The 20,454-nt window shown below is 41.1% G+C and overlaps 2 protein-coding genes across 3 annotated transcripts in view; one reads left to right on the top strand and one right to left on the bottom strand.

Moving 5' to 3' along the window:
- The first annotated feature begins 1,138 nt into the window (after nt 1-1,138).
- Nucleotides 1,139-3,867, top strand: pebp1 (phosphatidylethanolamine binding protein 1). Its single transcript, XM_054610360.1, has 4 exons — nt 1,139-1,326; nt 1,933-2,042; nt 2,660-2,760; nt 2,938-3,867. The coding sequence occupies exons 1-4, from the start codon at nt 1,192-1,194 to the stop codon at nt 3,153-3,155; spliced, it is 564 nt and encodes a 187-aa protein (XP_054466335.1). The 5' UTR covers nt 1,139-1,191; the 3' UTR covers nt 3,156-3,867.
- Nucleotides 3,868-4,352: 485 nt separating this feature from the next.
- The window catches only part of taok3a (TAO kinase 3a), a 67,428-nt gene continuing 51,326 nt past the window's right edge, over nt 4,353-20,454 (bottom strand). For both annotated transcript variants that reach the window (XM_054610359.1, XM_054610358.1), the window contains exons 14-21: nt 18,282-18,419; nt 12,594-12,830; nt 11,459-11,587; nt 10,198-10,401; nt 9,335-9,574; nt 8,687-8,899; nt 7,979-8,161; nt 4,353-5,025 (exon numbers count right to left, since the gene is read on the bottom strand). In XM_054610359.1, the coding sequence (XP_054466334.1) occupies nt 4,864-5,025; nt 7,979-8,161; nt 8,687-8,899; nt 9,335-9,574; nt 10,198-10,401; nt 11,459-11,587; nt 12,594-12,830; nt 18,282-18,419 (1,506 nt within the window). In that variant the 3' untranslated portion in view covers nt 4,353-4,863. The remainder of the gene's footprint in view (nt 5,026-7,978; nt 8,162-8,686; nt 8,900-9,334; nt 9,575-10,197; nt 10,402-11,458; nt 11,588-12,593; nt 12,831-18,281; nt 18,420-20,454) is intronic.

Genomic DNA, 20,454 nt, shown 5'->3' on the forward strand with positions numbered 1-20,454 from the left:
GCAGTCGCATGACATTTTCTGAGAGTTGTAATGCAATTTTGATCCATAACAATGTCAGAAACTGACTTAAATTAAGTGTAATTTGATTTACTATAGAATAACTGGTCATTTATGTAGGCTCAGGCCACTAAAATGATCTAAGTCAACAATAACAAACATATTCACATAAAGGGAATCAATACGACTAAATCTTTACAAATCTGTGTTTAGTGTGTAAATGTGTCCTATATTGATTACCTATAAAAGGCTACTATAACAATACTGCATCTTAATGAGGAGGACATGCACATTCCTCTGCTTTGACAGGTAATTTATATAATTTATATAATACATTTACTTAAATAATGAAACAACTCTCACAGTCAGACCCCAGTTTCTAAAAATGGACATGTCTGGATACAGAAAGTGTGTCAATGGAGCATGTCAGCAAACCAAAGGTCACGTGGTGGAGATGTGGCAGCGCCCTCTGGCGGCCACCTGCCGATAGTGTTGTTTGTGGCGTTCACGTGTAGTCAGATTGCTCGGAAATTATACACATTTTACCACACAGGAACACATTAGATTAAGAACAATCGTTAGGATAAAACTAAACAAAACGCATAAATAAAATAAATAAAATAAATAAAATAAATAAAATAAATAAAATAAAATAAAATAAAATAAAATAAAATAAATAAAATAAATAAAATAAAATAAATAAAATAAATAAAATAAATAAAATAAATAAAATAAATAAAATAAATAAAATAAAATAAAGACTTCATTAAGAACAATCGAATGAAATAACAAGTGACAATCAAATAAACGAACAAAATAAATAAAATAAATAAAAAAATAAATAAAATAAATAAAATAAATAAAATAAAAAAATAAAATAAATAAAATAAATAAATAAAATAAAATAAAATCAAGTGAAATAGGTAAAATATACCTATTTCACAATTGTATTGCTCTACATTTACAATTGTGAATTTTATTTCATTAACTTTAAAACACAAATAATATATTCTGCAGTTGTTAAAGGCCAATTTGAAATCCACAAATAAATATATTTTGGATCAAAATAGTCTGACCTTTGACCTAAACGAGCACATTCTTCACATGTGTCTTTATCACAGAGTCGTACTTGAACGCATCACTTTCTGCAGAGCTCCAGTGAAGCAGCGTCTGCAGACCGACCATAAGCCGAACATGCCTGCAGATCTCAGCCAGTGGACCGGGCCTCTCACCCTGCAGGAGGTCGAGGAGAAGCCTGGAGAGCCTCTGACTGTTAAATACGACTCTGTGGAGGTGGACGAGCTGGGCAAAGTGCTGACTCCCACACAGGTGTGTACTGACACCATGCATTATATATATATATATATATATATATATATATATATATATATATATATATATATATATATATATATATATATTAAGAAGAACTGGTTTTTAATTGTTTATTTGGTCTCAGCCTGTTTGCAGACAATGAATCAGGTTACATAATGTCTCCAGCGTGGCTGCAGCTTTAATAGATGGACAATAGCGCCCCCTAATGGGCATCCAACCACACTAATCAGTAATCTCTTTAAATCACTTCTTAAAACACATTTTTACAGAATGGTTTCGTTTTCATTTGGTCTTAGTATTTAATCTTATATTTGTTTACTATATTTTACCTATTTCACTTGATTTAATTTATTTATTTTATTTATTTATTTATTTTATTTGATTGTCACTTGTTATTTCATTTTGTTTCTTTGTTTAGTTTTATCCTAACGATTGTTCTTAATGTTTCTTCTATTGCACTGTTTTGCTGGCTTGTCTGTCGAAGCACTTTGTAAACCTTGTTTTTAAAAGGTGCTATATAAATAAAAGTTATTATTATTATTACTAAACGTGAAATTGCTGCACCGGTACTAATCATTTTCACCTGTTTTGCACCTGCAGGTTCAGAGCAGACCCACCTGTATGGAGTGGGAGGGATGTGACTCCACTAAGTTGTACACTTTGGCCCTGACTGACCCCGATGCTCCCAGCAGGAAAGACCCCAAATTCAGGTGAGGAGAGCTGGAGGTCCTGGATGGTTGCAGCCCGAATGCATTAATTAATAGTCTTTTATTGTTTTCATCTTCTAAGAGAAATATCACAGCATTGTAAGCAACCAAAAGGGGTCCAGTCTTGTGGTCATAGGGTCACGGTTCTCTTTCAAATTGTCAAATCATCTGGTGCATCCCATCCACTTTCTGTGTATTGTGCCTGAACACTGCTGCATTCAAGTACTTCAATTCATTCAAGTCCACACAGTAGACTTTACATACAGTACCAGTCAAAAGTTTGGACACACCTTCTCATTCAATGGTTTTTCTTTATTTTTTTCTACATTGTAGATTAATATTGAAGACATCCAAACTATGAAGGAACACATATGGAATTATGTGGTAAACAAAGAAATGCTCAACAAACCAGAATATGTTTTATATTTTAGATTCTTCAAAGTAGTTGAATGAGAAGGTGTGTCCAAACTTTTGACTGGTACTGTATATGCTTAGATATGTCTTGCCCAGAGTGCTAGATTACTACATTGGCCCGGTTTCCTTTGTGTCTAACATGTTTTTTTAGAGACAAGTTTTAGATTTCTTGATAACTAGTTTCTTTTGTTTGCCTTTCATCATAGGGAGTGGCACCACTTTCTGGTGATCAACATGAAAGGGAATGATGTGTCGTCCGGCTGCGTCATGTCGGACTACGTGGGCTCTGGTCCTCCCAAGGGCACAGGTAAGATGAAGCTTAGAGAAAGCATTATTAAAATGACAATTTGACTATTGTTTGTCCAACCATGATTGGGTGGATTTGTGCCCATGTTTTGCTAAATGTCCTGTATTTGAGGTGGATTTTGTTGTCTTGCAGCGTTGAAACACAACATTTAAAATCCTCTGTCTTTGTCCCCCTCAGGTCTCCACAGGTACGTGTGGCTGGTCTATGAGCAGCCGGGCAGCCTGTCCTGCACCGAGACCGTCCTCACTAACCGGTCTGGAGACTGCCGCGGCAAGTTCCAGATCCAGAGTTTCAGGAAGAAATACAAACTGGGAGCCCCGGTGGCGGGAACCTGCTACCAGGCCGAGTGGGACGACTACGTCCCCAAACTTTACGAGCAGCTAGCCGGAAAATAAATGAAAATAACTGATCCTAGAGGACCATCAGCACTAGGAACTCCCACATAGGCTGATGGTTTGTTGGATATTCCCTTTCTTGCAAGAGGCAAAAAAACACAACAGTAACGAGCTATTTTTTTTTTTGTGTGTGTGCAACTGAATATTATTTTCATTCACGCTGTTGCCTTCCCAATGCTGTGACAAAAATAACTCCTCCTCTCAATGATGTCACCCGCACTCCTCTGCAATAAATGTGTTAAACACAGAATTAGTTGCATAATGTTTTGAAATGTTTTCTGATCCTGTGGTGGCTGATAAATGCAACTTGCAGCCTCCATAACATATTTGTATTAATCATTACATGATGTTTCACGATAATCGGTGAGAGGATTACTTATGAGATTATTTTTCTTCTTTTGAGATGTAAATAACTAGAACCAGGAGTATTGCTTTTTTTGGAATGAATATGAAGATGTGAGCAATTCATATCGGACATACATAACAACACGCCCTTAGTTTGTGTGATGAGCACTTTATTTACAAATATAATTAAAAGCTCTGACAGATTCATGCTTTCTTTTATCCTGGAAAAAAAAATTAAAGTGCATGCAATAATAAAGCATCATACTGGTCTGGTTTATAAGAAAATACACAGCTTGGGAGTTGTGTAAAGCCCAAAAAAAAAGAAAAGAAAAATCAGATGGAAATCCCATTGATACATGACATGAACCTCAAATACTATCTGAGTAGGGGGGGAGGGGGAAAAAAGCGTCTTTAAAAATGATTTTGTTGATTTGAGTGACAGTTAAAATACAATACGAAAATAAGTAAAAGCTCTCCATAAATCCTTCTATACACAAAGTACAAGTCCCCCCCCCACCATGAAGCCCTTTGTGCTAGCTGGGAGTTGGACTTCACGTGTATTATTATTATTATTCACATTGGCTGCCAGTGCAGAGAAATCAGTACGATACACGTGTTGAGTACCACGATTCACCCTCAGTAATCAAAATCACCCGTCACATTAATTATAAGCGTACCTGTATGTACATGATATTTGTGTCTCAAAGTATCAAATTATTCAAATTTGTCATAAAAATGTCCTGATGAATAAATACCAAAAAAGTGTTGAAAGAAGCAGCTCGGACTATCGGCTGCAGGACGATCAGCTGTTTGATTTATCGCTCGAGAAACCCCCGTTTAAAACAAATAATAATCACCTGTAAAAAAGCATGTTTGTGGAGCGATGACGCTCATCCCACTGCCCTCGGTTTTCTCTCCCTCCTTCTCTCATCTTCCAACTTCAAGTCACAACAAAAGTGTCATCATTGCACAAGAAAACACCGTGACTACGTTATCAGTATTCTTACAAAAAACATGACAACTACAGGAAGTTATCCAGCATATCTGTTGGTTTTTTTTTTTTTTTTTGCCATCTTGTGACATCATGAGAGGCGAGGAGGGGGAGGAAGTTTAGATGGGTTTTGGGGTGGGGGGTGTGGGGGTTTGAGGACTCAGAAAAACACACCAATTCTGGAGCCGTTTTTTCTTTTTTGTTTGTGTTGTTTTTTTCTTTGTGTTTGAGTTATGACGTCAGCAGCAGTGGACACCTGCACTGTCAGGTAAAAGGAGAGGAGGGAGTGTACTGAGTCAGACGGACGCCCTCGGAGGGGTAGGGGGGGACGGACTACAAGAGACGAGGGTGGCGTTGGTGACAGCAGCCCCCTCATCTGTAGTCGTCCTTGGGGAGGTCCAGGGTGCCCAGGTTGCAGAAGCCCAGCCGCATGCTCTCCATGTCGAAGCTGTCGATCTCTCGCTCCTGGCGCTCCAGCAGGTGTTTGATCCGGTCGGTTCTCTCCTTCTGAATGGAAACCAGCTCCTCTTCAATCTGCAGGAGACACGGACGATATTCAGGGTTAATGTATGCGATGGAGTAGACGTTTATAATTAGTTTAAGTCTGGAGAGGTGCACACTGGTTAAGAAACTGGTGAAAAGGTCAAAAACACTGCAGCTCCAACACAAACCAAAAAAGTTTATGAATGCACAACCTAGCAGATAGATGACTAGAGCAATATAACATAACATAACTAAATCCAAACCAAGAATATAATAGAATCATTTAAAAATCATTTTGTCATTTGTTATCTGAAATGCCGGATGAAAGTTGCTTGGCTGACAAACAACAACTCAAAACATTTAACTTAAGTGTTGACAGTGTGTGGGAGCTGATTGTTGTTCCTCTGACCAAATACTTCCATTAAAATAAGAATGTCAGACATTTAAAGGTGTCTTGTCTCAACATGTGCAACACAATGAACAGGAAAAGTGAGAGAGATACCCATCAAGGTTAATCTGTACACATCTACACAGTCCTGGACTTTAAAAACAACAGCTTTTTTAAAGAGCAGTTTGTGATAAAACCTGATTTTAACGTCTAATATTAAATTTCTATTGTTGGTATTTGACAGAGATGGACTCAAATAAAAGAAAAGCCTTACAGTGTAATGCAGCTCAATACACCACATTACAAACTGCAGCAAATCGTTCACTTCAGACAGTCAGATTGTAACCTTTACAGATGCTGTATTCAATGTGTTTGATTCCACGATACTGCAGAGTTGTTCATGACCTTTCTATCTGTAGCCATTTTTCATCCTCGATGTGGTTTATTACAACACGTGCCACTGGATGCAGACTTTCATGTGCATTGTTTAAACTGTAAAAGGTGTCTGTGTGGCAAGTTGCATTGTTCAGGTTGTGTCTGCTGGATCTTTCTGTCGAAAAAACACACACACACACACACACACATCCGTAGGTGCAGACAGAACACTGCATGGCGCAATACGGCAATCTGGCCAACTACTGAGCATGCACAGAAAACTCCAGACTCTGACCATGAGCCCAAACCGGAGGACAATAGTGCTTCTAAAAAACCATGACATCATCTCAGTCCTGTGGTGCAGGGCCAGTTTGCGGCCAGGAGGTGGCGACAGACCACCGCGGAGGTCCACCGGTCCCAGCAGAACTGGATCGAGGCTGCATTTAAAAAAAAAAAAAAAAAAAAAACGTCTCTTCCTTTGTTGTCGGAGTGCTGTCTACTAGACTGTGGCGATGACGTCGGTCACTCTGGAAGGAGGCGTTGCTCGGCCGTTCTAATCTTATCACATGTCATATGTGTACACGGCAGCTTGACTGAACAGCCACGTTAAAGATGCGTCTCAATCAGGAGTGTCATGCAACCAAATTTGGGGGACACAGATTCATAAAAACTGGGTCAAATTTATGTGAAGAAATGCAAAATTGTGACAAAGTATGAGAGCAAGTTGCCAGCTTGCAACAAAGCAAATAAGACAATACGACTACTTCATAATTGATCATAATTGATGGAAAGTTTAGGCATATCTAAAGGCTGCATTCCCAATTAAGACCGGACACATGCAACCACCAGTTAAGAGCGAGCCATAATAATAATAAGCCTGACTGTATTGATTGTGTCGTGTTATAAACTGAGGACGAAAAAAAAAAATGTCGTAACAAGAGAACCACACTGTAGAGCTTTCATCAACATTAGGGGTGTGTGGGAGAGAAATGGTTGTCTGCTCCCTGCAGGAAGGCATGCCACTGTCATCACCACCTGTGGAGAGGGAAATCTGTGTGTGTGTGTGTGTGTGTGTGTGTGTGTGTGTGTGTGTGTGTGTGTGTGTGTGTGTGTGTGTGTGTGTGTGTGTGTGTGTGTGTGTGTGTGTGTGTGTCTGGGTCGCCTTTCATGCCCGTACTGCCTGCTGAGGTGGATGCAAATGTGTATCCGGACCTTTTCGCCTAAGCATTGAGGCGTAGGACTGTTTATGTTTCAACGTATTACTGCCTCTGTGTGTGTGTTTTGTCTACACACCTGAATGATTTATATCTTTAAAAAGGTGTCATTACTTCCTGTTTGTGAGGTTCTGTAAGTCCTGTTGGAGCAGGATGTTGGAGGACAGAATACAATTATGGATTATTCTAAACTTTGTGTCTTCTTGTGCAGGAGGGGTCCCTTTATGGAGTCTTATGGGGAGTTTTAAGTATTCCATGACTCAAAAAAGGTTCAGTGTGCTTCAAATTAAGTATTTTTTTATTTACCTTAAGGCAAAAATATTTCTAGGTATATACAAATACCTGAGGGCTTACTTTCTCTGTGCACACCTGGAGGGAGGTCGGTGTGCCTGGCAGATTCAGAAAGTCGCCATCTGTTGTTGCCATTTCGACAATCTGACAAGCACTTTGTTTGAAGCCTATGAGAAATGCAGCCTTTGGATGATCGTGGCCTTGAATTGACCCAACCATATCATACATTTTTAAACTCAACAAGTTAACTTTTCATGTTTTATTACACTTTTATTCATTGGCCTTAAACTATGTCTAACCTCACTTTATGTCTGTATTTATTTTCTTTTGAGGCCCGCGGTTGCTTCTTGTCTCTCTCTGTAACAGTTGTCTTGTGAATTGTCCTGAATTAGTGATTTTTATCTCTTTTGTTCCTTTGTTTGTTTGTTTAGAAAGCCCTTTGGATAAACTGTGTTGTGTTTAAAGTAAAAACATTAATGAACGAGGTGGATGAAAGGATTGAATGCGTCTTGAAACTCAAACTTTTGTGGATCTTTTTACTGAAATACCAGGTGTAGGCCAGATGATAAGTTGTTTTTACACTGAGAGGGATACTTTCTCTCCAATATTTGTATTTTTAAAATAATGTAGACATTTAGGGAATTCGTTCTTCTCTTGAAACACTTTCTCCAAGTACGTCCAACATTAAACAAAACAAATGGCTCTTTTAAAATGACGAGTGTTTCGGTCAGCACACCTTTTGTTCCAGGTGAGCCCGTCGCAGCGACACCTTCTGCTCCAGCTTCTGCTGCTCGCGCTCGTGCTGCGCCTCGGTCTGCATCTTGATCTTGCTCTGGTAGGCATTGAGCAGCTCCATCTCCTGCTGCAGCTGCAGCCTCAGGGCCTGGCACTCGGCTTCCTGGGCCTCGTCCAGACGCAGCTGACACAGCCGACCATGGACCGCAACAGGGGGAGAGTGAGGGGAGGTACAAAGAGAGAGACAGAAAGAGGGGGAGGGAGAGGGATGGGTAGATTGAGGGGGAGGGTTTGGGGTACATTGATAAGACACCCAGAAAGGGAGTGAGAGGAGAAAGAGGGAATAATGACAGAAAGTAGGAGAGGGGACGCAGAAACAAAGGGATGGAAGAAGATGGAAGGGCAACAAGGACAGACAGGACAAGAAAAGAATGGAAAAGGAGGAGAGGAGGAAGGTTTAGAGATTTCATAAAGATAGATAAATAAAAGGTGAGATGACAAGATATGAGATAAGGACAAACAAGGAGGAGAAAAAAGTGAAATCATGAGCAACAGGTGGAGAGAAAAGGCCTCATCATCATCATCTTCAAAAGCCTTAAATCATTTCTAATCTCAAAATATTCCCTCCTGCATTTATAAAAACAACACATTTATGTCCAGAAAGAAAAAAAGAATAAATAAAGATGGCGTAAATGTGTCCTCCACTCACCGCCTGCGAGGCCATCATCTCGTTGATGCTCTGCTCGTATTGCTCAGCCAGGATGGCCAGCTTGCGCGTCTGCTCATCCTTCAGGGCCTTGAGCACCGTCTTGTGCTCGGCCTTGGGCGTAACCTCCATCTGGTGGTGGCGCAGGGCCTTGTACTGCTTGGTCTGCACCTTACATGTGTCCTGGAACTGCTTCTTGATTTGCAGCTCCAGAGCCTGGAGGAGGAGTGGGGACAGAGACAGAAGAGTGTTACATTTATTTTTAAAGTTTGTCGTGGTTAATAATTCTAACAATTCTGCTGCTAGAGGTCGAAGGTTAAAAAGGCAAAGTGCAAAAATCAGACTTCTGCCTCCTGTTATCCTCAAAATTAAACTGAAATGACATTCGGAGATGACACTATTGTATGTTCTTTCACCATTTCTTCCAGATTAATTTGTTACATCCACGTTGCATCACTGCTTCATCAAAATCTCTCCAAAGATATGAAAGACGTTGCTCACGGCTTGCGCCATCTTAGAGGTGGATCCAATTTGTGTTTTCAAAGACACAAGATGAAATCGAAAAATGGTATCCAGGCATTTCAAACAAGTTTTTCGTTGTTTTTTTTTTTTTTACCGTTGTTCCGAACAACAACTGGATCGAAAACTCACTTTGAGGTTCTTGGGCTGCTGCCGGAGCTCCAGCACATGTTTGCGGTGGAGTTCCCGCTCACGCCGGTTGTTGTACTCGATCTGGTTCTCCAGCTCCGTCTGGTGCTGCAGGCGGATCAGGTCCATCCGCAGCTTCTGCAGGATCTTCAGCTGCCTGTACTCCAGCTCCTGCATGGACTCGTCGTGGCGGATCAGCATGGCGTGCTCCATCTCTTTCTGGGTCTTCTTCTTGTTCAGCTCCTAAGAGGACCAGGAGGAAAGATGGAGGAAGAGGAAAAGGATATTATGGATGACTGGAAGTGGGCTCTATTGATTAACATTGTTAGCTGAGCTTGTTTTCACTGTGACATTCACATTTTCACATGTAGAAATCAATTTTCCTCTTTGTTTGTTTTCAGGATTAGAACGTTGGCTCAACAGCTAAAAAAGAAATAAAAAAGAAATCAATAAATATCTCTTAATCTTTCATTTAAATAGTTCCTTTTTTTCTATTGAGCTAAACATTAAAACTATCATCTAAAACATGACTCAGAGTTTTTATGTATTTTTCTCACAGAAAGCTTTTGGGCCTTCTAAGACCTCATCCAGATTTACACAACAGCTTTTCGGATTGTGACATTGCTGGCTTGCTTTACTCTGTAATAATCTTCTTATAGTTAATAAGAAGAACTCCACAGATCTAAAGAACAAGGGGTGTCATTATAAACACAATGCTGGGAAAAATATTTTGGTGTTATACATCACACTGGGCCTTTTCACCGCAACATCACAAACAATTACAGCTAATAAACATGGAGTTTTGTGGATTTAGTTTATTCATAATGTATGCATGTGATGATTTTAAAGATGTACGTCCTCCGCACCTCTCGGATCTGTTCCTGCTCCAAGTCGTGCCTCTTAATCATGACTTTGCGCTTGAAGGCGCGGCAGTTCCTGTCGTAGAAGACTCTCTGCTGGGCCAGGAGGTGGGCCTCCTCCTCGGCCTGGGAATGCTGCATGTTCTCCTTGTGCTTGGACAGACGCTCCTGCTTCTCCTTCTTGGGTGTGCTGTGGTCCTCGTTCATCTCCTGAGAGAGGGGTGAGAGATTGAAGCAGAGGAATTTAGGAACTATGTGGAGATTTTTCAGACAAGTAGAGGACAGAAGAGAGTCAGAATTAATATGAGGCTGTTTTATTTGGGCTGTTGTTGGTCGGTTTATCTGACGAGGGAAATGTATTTGTCATTAAAAGTTGTAATTAGCGATGCGAATATTAGTTTAACTGGTCAAATAAAGACAATGGGTAATACATTTATGGGCAGTTGGGTGAGGAGATATAAATACCAGTATATGACATGCAAATATTATCTAAAGCAAGAAGAAAATGTCCAAACTATCTGTTACATATGCATGTTTTGAATGTGAAAATGAACAAAGCTTCGATAAACTGCCTATATAAAGAAAAGTGTTCACGATATCAAGTGTTTGTATAGAGAACATACGGAAAACTCAAATTGACCGTGTGTCTGGAAGGACTTTCATAGCCAGAGGAGGGTTGGAACCAAAAAAGATGATTCAGCCACATCCATCCCTTCTCAGTTTGAGTTCTCTTTCTCTTTCATGGGCTTTAAGGTAATCTACAACTCCAGCTAATGCACTTAACACATGAGCCTGATCCCCGTTCTCTGCGGTGTCTAATTCCGCTATAGCCCCTCAGTTGGTGGGAAATATCTCTCCCTTCCAGCGATGCTTTCTTTTAACTGTGCTGACCTAATTTTGGTCACTTATCTTGTAACTGAAAAACACAGAGTATCACACTCCCAGCCCACAGGAGTATTCTCTGGGCTCAGTTTGAAGGTTGTTGAGGCACACAAATGATACACTGTGCGTATGGATTTGTGGGTTTTCCCTGCTGGTGTGAATCTACATGTGTAGGTACACAGCGAGTAGGCCGAGTGACTCAACACAGCGTCCAAAAGAGAGACCACTTTTGGTGGTTTTGAATGTGCATGTTTGTGTGGAGGAGGGCTGATTCAACAGTTAACGGCACACAGGACTGCACGTAACACGCGAGAGAGAGAGGGGCGTACAAAAGGAGCTCGCTGGAGGAGGAAAAAAAGGAAACCAACACACAAACGGGGCACACCTCCTTTATCTTCTCCTTGCAGAGCTTGTACTGCTTCTTTTGATTGTCCAGAAAGGTGGTCAGCTCCTTCTTCTGCTGGGCCACGATCTGCTGCTGGAACTTCTTCTCATCTGTCAACGCCGTCTTCATCTGGGGGACAACAGAGACGAGTGGCTGTTAGCTTAGCATTAAGCTAAATACAGACTACAAGTTCATCACTAAACAGTGAACAAATTAAGTCGTATACCGGCCGGATATTTAAAAAAACATGAAGATGTCACCTTGAGTTAACGGAAACTCTAACTGGCATTTTTTTTAATTGTATCAACAAAAAAGTAATCCATTAATTAAGCAAATATTTTGAAGATTAATCGTCAGTGAAAATAATAGTTAGTTGCAGCTCTTTTATGCTGGTTAACTTTTTATATGTTTGCCATGTATTTTATATTATATTATGACCAGTTAAACACACTGCACTGATTGGTTGATTAGCTTATAGCTGTTGTATTGTTATTGTTAACAAAATTGCAATATGAGAACATTTTGTTCTGTTTGGAGATTCATTATGTCAGTAATTTGAATAAACTGGGTTATTGTCCAGCCATAATTCAGAAGTTTGATTTCCATTAAAAAACATCAGTATTCCAAAAAATGGAAGATTTAATTGCCAAAACAACCCACTTTAGACCATGTTCTCTGATGTAAGCCAATATCTAGTGTCTTATTGGTTGAGCTGAGTGACATGTGACGTTGTGTGTTCAGGGCGCTGTTCAAGGCGTTCAACAGATATACTATCTCCCTGGCTGGTCTTAGGTCAGGTGCTGCGTGCTAATCACAGAGATATGCAGCTTGTTTTTCACAGCGTGACATACTGTGACCAACTTCTGTCCTTGTGTTTCATCTTATGTATCATGTAACATCGCAGCAGTGCTTAAAGTCTGAGCGAGACTTTTTCAATGTAAGATTGGAGCTTCGTCAAAGCGTTAACGATGTTTTGATCAGAATGAAACAAACTATAACTTTATATAATTATTAGAACTTTAGCATCATGTCCTAAAGTCCACCTTTAGGAAATAACTTCTGGGTTACTGTACTTCTGCATCCACTCACGTCCTATAACCCCCCCAACACCCCAACACCCCTCACAAATCCCCACCTCCTTCTCAGAATGCACGGCGTGGCGCTTGGCCAGCTTCTCCAGCTCGATGTAGGCGTTGTTGGCCTGCGTCTCCACCTCCTTCTGCAGCTTGAGCCGGTGCTCGTCCATCTCGGCCTTCAGCTTGTTCTCCAGGGCGATCAGCTGCTTCTGGTGCTGCCGCCGCATGCGCTTGTAGCCCGACATCTGCTCCCGCAGCTCGCTCTCCTGCTCATGCTCGTGGATCTGCTTGGTCACCTGTGGAGAAGGAGAAGGAGTTAGGAGACGTGAGCGTCCCAATATATCGGATTTCTGATCAGACCCAAAAAAAAATTACAAAAAATTACACAACAAATACACAGCAGTTATTAAAATATAGTGTGCATCCAAAAAGCAACGCTTAACATGTCAACTGACCTTTTTGAATATGATATATACATTTATTTAACTTTTCCAAGACAAACTGAAAACAGAATTCACTCGATACTGTAAAGCATCACAGTTAAGGTGCTACTGTAACACTTTCAACCAGCGAAGGAAATCTACGACCTTAAAAAAGAGAAATACTCTGAATTCCTTTAGATCCTTTAGATGAAGTTGCCACTGGAGCCCAACAAAAGCTCTTTTATCTGACCATCGCACATACACAGCTACACAACCACTGCACAGATCGGACAACCACAAAGGATCTCAAATGTGTTCAAAGATAGAGAAAGAAAAAAGTTATAAAAACAATTTTAAACAGTTGTAAGGTCCTTTTCTTGCCTTAGACAAGGCAAGAAAAGGACCTTACTGACAGGCTTTACATCAATGTCACCCATCTTTTTTTTTGCAGCAAAACCTGACACACCAACCTGAGGACAGAAAGGGTTCTCCACATCTAGGTAGTACTCGCTCCGCATCTTCTCATAACTTCCACCTGAACTCCTCAGGCCAAACATGATGGCGACTTTAGCCAAGTGCACCAGCATCCAGGAACCTTGTGCAGCATCCTATGCCCGACAGAACCCTGCCTGCGGATCCGATGCCACCCGGAGACCCACCCTTACTGGACGACTCCGACGACCCCCCCACCTCCCCTTTCTCCTTGGTTCGTGCCCTGGGCACGCAGCTCGCCAAGGCAGGCGTGTGAACTGTGAATGAGGCCGGCCGGCCGCGCGGGCCAACAAGAGCACAGAGCGCCCCTTTAGTGGGGCTAACGCTAAGCGGCGGACAGCAGGTGGGTCACATGAATACCTCATTGAGAAAGAGTGAGAGAAGTTGGAGGGGGGGATGTGTGTGTGTGTTAGAGACGGGCAGGCAGAGAGATGAGGGGAGGTGGAGGAGGGGGGGGTGATTGCAAAGGAGAAACAGCAGATGGAGGAAGACTGGAAAAGAGTTAAGAGGAAAAAATGGAAATTATGAGAAGTAAAATAAGAGCATCTAGAGGTATAAAGGGGGAGTTTGTGTGATTATAGGTGGAGGTTGAGCTCCCCCCCCCCACCTCCTTAATCTGTGCTGAATCAATACCCCACTGTAACAGCAGCCCCAAATCCCAGTCACTTGCTCCGCTGCCACCCTTGCATGCTGCCACAAAGGGCCAAGTCACGTCATGTGACGGCCTCTTTCACACAAGGCTCAGGGAGGGAAAGGAGATCATATTCAGGGCGAGGAGGGGGAGGAGGGGAGGGGAGGAGAGGGAGGGATGCAGGCTAAAGGGTAAATATTCCAGTGAGATCAGTGCGAATTAAGCAGCTGATCTTAGTTTTTCTGCTTATGTTGCAGTTCAGGATAATGTTGCACTGAATGGACATGATTTGTTGAACATAAGAAACGCCGTGCTGGTGGTGGTTGATGTGACTGATCTGTGTTATAACAAATAAGTAGGGCAGCACTCACAATTTGTCTTCTTGCATTTTCTCCTTTTATCATATTAATAACAGTATTTAGACACATGGATGGTTTGAGCTCTGCGTGTTCACCAGGTGTCTGGTGCCGACGAGTCTGAATTGGCCTCAGCTCTGCTCCTCGATAACGCGTTCTAATAAAGGGCTCTGAGAAATGTAATACAATGTAATATTCATTAATGTAATATTTGGAACAAGCGAGCCGCTCTTTTATGTACACAGCTAATATTTTATTTCAGAGTAGAAGGAAGGTATTTCTTCTTCCAAAAAGACTGCTCTTCCCAATTACATTGCACAATGTTAAAAGCCTGAACTGTTCCTTTGTTAGGTGCAAGATAGAAGAAGAAGACACGGTTGTGCTTTGCCACATGTGTAAAAATGACATATGGTGAAGTAATTTTGCTAAAAAGAGGAAGCAAAACACATCTATAGACATTTCTTTATTGTTCTGTGTGTGTTTTCTTGTAGATGCACAAATATGGGGAGGGTCTGTATTCTCATGTGTCTGTTTGGGCTTCAAAAGAAAATCTGGTTTAACCCAAACCTCTGACATTAACATGTTTCATAAGTCTTTTGATTATGTTTAAATGCATAGCAGATACCAATAAAGCATGAGGCTGCTCGGTTGTTGACGTGCTGATAGTTTTTTACAGGCTGTCAAGTTACAACCCCGCAAGACGAGTCAAGCTGCAGACGAGTCAAGCTGCAGACGAGGTGAAATGTCTAACAACGATGTCGTCTCTCACATCAGCCCAACGCCTCAGTCAGTCACTTCATCTGACCTATAATAAGCCCGGCCCTCCCTCCCACTCCTTCGCTAGTTATTTCTCACATTCGTTCTCGTTCTTACTTTACATCCATCTCGTCCTCCTTTTTCCCTTTCCGTCCATCTCCCTTGATGTTTTTTTTATTCATCCTGCTATCTTTCTCTTCCTTTTTCTTGACCTCTCCCTATTATCTTTCATCTGTCCTTTCCTTTAGATTCAGCCCCTCCTTTTCTTCTCACCTTCCATGTTTTCCCTCCTCTACATCAGATCGGACTCTACCTCCATCACTCTTTCTCAACTTGTCCTCATTTGACATTCCAGATTTCAATCTGCACTTCTCCTTTTGTCTCCCCTCTGTTTGTTTATCTGTCCTTCTCATCCCCCCTCTGATATCTGCCGTCTGTGTCCTCCACCGCGACTTTAACCTCCTGCAGCCACCATGCTCCATCATTCATTCGCTCTTTAATCTCCTCATATCTCCCTCCATCACTATGATTTCTTTCTTTGTCGTTTGGAAGTGTGAGCACATTTCATTCAACATTAATATCTCACTCGGGAATTTGCATACTTGTTTTTTGAGGACGTAACTTATTACTGGTGTTTTTTTTTTTACTATTTTTCTCTCAAACAATTCATTCCTCTTGTCAGTGTTCTCTCTCCGTCTTCCTCTCTCTCTCTCTCTTCTTTAGTGATCCATCACCCTTCACCGTCTGGACCCCCCCGTTCTTCTCTCTCCCTCTCTCTTTTGTCTACCTGCTGATTCCAGTCTCGGCGAGTCGAGGCCAATCTGAGGACGTCTGCGCTTTCGAGAAGAAAAAGATGATGTCATCTCTCTCTTTCTCTCTCTCAGCGCCGGCGGGCAGGACCGGTGCTTTCACACCACACAGATACTGTGGTTTACACGATGCCGCCGCTTTTCAGGACAGGCAGACACAGTGCGTGCCACCTCAGCTGCTTACATCTGAGGTATTTTAGTTCGACTTGAATCCAACTTGCTTAAAAGCAGGAATGAATAAATAGGAACTATGTGGTAAAGTGATTGTAAATTATGGGCAAAGCATAAATGAGGAGTTGGTAAGAGGGTAGGATTGCTTTTCTTTTTAAGCTTAATTATTGTTAGTAGAGGATACAGGTAACTATTACATATCTTTTATGCATAGGAACAAATTTATTTATGTGGACTTAGCTAGTAGCTAGCTTAGCAGCGAATACTAAACAGTGTACCTAAAGCTAGAGCAGAGATTTTGTGATTTTTGGGATGAACGGACAGGAAAAAAATGATTTCTAATAATCATGAGATAATATATAAACAATTAATATATGAATCATAATTATGGGCTAGTCCCTTTATGAGCATAATTAATAATTACAAGTTAATATGTCATAATTATGAGAAGATAAAAAAAATCATCTTCAATAAAGGTTGTTGTTTTGTCACTGTAGTAATGGGACAGTTTTGCTACACAAAGTTATATTGGTTTTTTTCCAGACTTTGTTGTATGGTTTGCTTTATTAGATCATTATTCGGGCCTCTAAAAATTAACATTGAACAAGAAAATCAACTCTGTAGTCTCAACTGGTACAGAGACAACCAGAGATAAGTGGTTGCAAGTAGACATTGCTTCATTTTACAGGGGTCGAAAGTCAAAACCTTTGGGAACCACTGGATTAGAAACCTTGAAGACAACGTGTCCCTCAGAGAGACACACATGTTTGGGAGGGAACTGACATAAAGCTATCTATGTTTAGCTACGCATCCACAGAAGGAACAGTGTGGCATGAGTGTAGAAATACATAAGGTAAGGTACATCATCAACAGATGCATTAGGACAAATTCTTTGTATTCAATATCTCACTTTGGGAATTTTAGAGCTTCTGCTTTTTGGGGACTGTGGCATGTTTTTATTTACAACCCTCACATTTTAAACGATTTAAAACTTGACAAGGTCTGTAAGATTAACAAAAAAGGAATTTCCAGTAGTATGTGAATACAGATAAAGGCGACCTGTTGTCATTTAAAAAAAAAAAAAAAAAAAAAGCCCACACGGTGCTGGAATATCAGTGGTTCTTCCTCTGATCAAGGACAGTGTAAATTCTATTCAACTCAAGAACTCACACACGTCTTCTTTACTCATGCTCTCTCGTGTCTGGTTTAAGACCCGACAGCAGAAGGGGATTCACAATTAAAACCACTGGGTCATGGATGGGTGAACACACACACACACACACACACACACACACACACACACACACACACACACACACACACACACACACACACACACACACACACACACACACACACACACACACACACACACACACACACACTACTTACTAGTTACTAGAGCCGGTTTCCATGACAACAGACGGGGAGGGGGAGGGAGAGAGAGAGAGAGAGAGAGAGAGAGAGAGAGACATGGAGAGAGAGAAAGAATTCCACCCCCTTTATCCCAGGATATAGAGTCAGATCTAAGAATGATGTATGATCAAGTGCAAGAGAGGGAGAAATAAAGGAGAGGGTGGAGGGAGGGAGGTGGAAGTGTGAAGCGTAGTACAAGAGGAGTAAACAAAGGGAGAGAGGTGAACGAGAGGAAAGGAGGCGTAAAGAAATAGAGATATGCTGCAGAGACCGAGGCCAAAACTGAATCTCAGAGACAAAGAGACAGGAAGAGGTCAAAAAATCCAAAAGCAGACGGACGGGCAGGTCGAATAAATATCTACACAGGAAGCGCTGCTTCTGCTTTTATAGCCGTTTTTTGAAACATTAGGTTGTTCCAACATGGATTACCATCACATTTCTTCAGCGTGGAGACGTTACCCAACGTTCAACCGCCACATTCGCTGACTTTCTTTTTTAAAACAGAGGGAAACAAAAACAAGGCCCCATTGTGTCCTTGTATGCGTCTATTGTGTAAACACAAAACTGAGAAAGATCACTTTGACTTCTCCAAAACACGTTCGTTTTCCTTTTTTTGGGGGGTATTTAAAGCAACAAGGTCAATGTTGCACAACTAGATGATCAAAAAAAGAGGAAAGAGTTTTGTTAAACGTACCAGCGAGGCTGATTTGATGGTGGCAAAGCGGCCCTGGTTCTTGTAGTTCTGGGCCTGGCTGCTCTTGTCGGAGGAGGACGGCCTCAGCCCCTGCATTTGGTCCCTGTGGACCCCATCGTCCCAGTTGTACGGTTGGTCCTGTTTGAAACGCACAAAATTACAAACAGCACTGAGAAATGCAAACTGAGCACAAGTCATCATCCTTTGATTGTCAGAGTTGTCATCTTTTTAAAACCATACAAGAAAAAAATGACACTGAAGTGGTAAATAACGAACGTACACTTGACAGATTTTAACACTAAAAACTGGGCTGGAGTTTTAACTCTTCACCATTTTTTTTATGACTATTTGAATAACAAAATTCCCCATAGATTTTAAGCGTACAACGTCAAAACTTCAGAAGAATTCTTTATTTTTCTAAAAACTGTGTCAACTGTAACCTTGCAAAACGTGATGAAATGTCAACACTCAATCCCCGCCCCATTAAAAAACATTTTCAGTAACCAGGGGACTAAAGAGTTGATTCATGTGAGGAGGGGAACTTCATCAGCGTCTGAAAACAATGTGTGTCACTTTCATTTGTTCTCAGCTCAGCCCCTGAACTTGAAACAACGCATTGGCTGTCTGTTCACAGAAGTGACATCCTTATTCATGCACTGTCAGAAACACAAAGAGCAGAGTGAAGAAAGAGAATGAAGGAGCAGTGACAGCCCTCTCTCCACGGATTGTTCAAGTCATACGAGAATGTCAGGCATTGTGTTGACCTGTGTGTACTGAACCTGTGTGTGTGTGTGTGTGTGTGTGTGTGTGTGTGTGTGTGTGTGTGTGTGTGTGTGTGTGTGTGTGTGTGTGTGTGTGTGTGTGTGTGTGTGTGTGTGTGTGCAGTATGACAGAGCTATACGTAGGGAAATGGTGGTGAGAGTGTGCTGCTTGTCGACATGTGTACACAGTGTTTGTTCTCTGGATGAGAACGGTGGTTGTGGTGAACTTGAAGCGATCTGCCAAACAGTGAGGACTGTGTCGATGGTTGCCATGGTTGCCGGATGGGGGGGTGGGGTGGTTACGCATACACTTGAAAATAGTAAGAGAGAACCAAGAGGATGTTTTGCATGGAGCAATGTGTCCTTTCAATTTTAGATTGCACAGTTTTAGAGGAAGTGATTGTTCTAGAAATGCTGTGTTTTTATGTAGTAAAATCCTTTGAAACCTACGTACAAGGTATTCTTGCAAAGGTGTTTACTACTTTTTGCTAAAGTACTACGTGGCCAAATCAAAATAAAGGACAATTATTGGGAAGGTAAAAAAGTTTTCCTTGTCTGTAATCAGGCTTTAGCTCCTCCAAGGAAGATTCACTTTTGTTTGTGTTTACTTGTTTGTCTCTTTATCAGGAGGAGATTTAAAAAACCTGAATGGAGATCAATGGAATTTGGTGGACAGATGGGCCTGGCGTGAATGAACAACGGATGAGATCTTTTCCTTTGTGATTCCAGTCATTAGATATATTTTTTTTCTTTTTGCCATGATGAAACGCTAATTTTTAAGCATAGGAATCAGATTAACTCAAACGAAAATAAATTAGAGCAGTGTTTCCCACACAGGGGCACATATACATGAAAACATTGCGAGGTTGGTCAGCTAACTTGAAAGTTTAGATTTGGTCAAATAAAAAATATATATTTGTTAAGGAGGAAAATAAACACATAATCTGGATTACAGATTTTTGGTCACAATCAGAGGTGCTGATTCCAGCTTGTTTCCATTTATACATTAAACTCTCTTCGTGTCCTGACTAGACCCCTTTAGGTTTTGACCCCTCGGTGCGTTCTGAAAATGATATAGAAGTGCTTCACTTAGCGTCACCACTTAAACCGCTGCAATCAAATCAACTATAATTGGATCTCAGAAGCGCAGAATAACTATTACACAGAGGCCTTTGCAGCTAGTACAAAACGTGTCCATAATCAAATAGATCTTTCAATAAACACAAACGTTAAAACAAGGTAGAGTGAGTGTGTAGTGCACAAAGACTTAGAACCCCCGTCTCTGGAGGTGACTGACTTTATTTGTTTTGTATTTGTTTTCGTATTTCCCCATCAGCACCCTCTCTCTCTTACTTCCCGTCATCCAGATGTCTATTCTTTAAATTAGCAAAACAGTGCAAGCTTTTCTTAGG

This window comes from Anoplopoma fimbria, chromosome 13, assembly GCF_027596085.1.
Source record: "Anoplopoma fimbria isolate UVic2021 breed Golden Eagle Sablefish chromosome 13, Afim_UVic_2022, whole genome shotgun sequence".
NCBI classification, from domain to species: Eukaryota; Metazoa; Chordata; class Actinopteri; order Perciformes; family Anoplopomatidae; genus Anoplopoma; species Anoplopoma fimbria.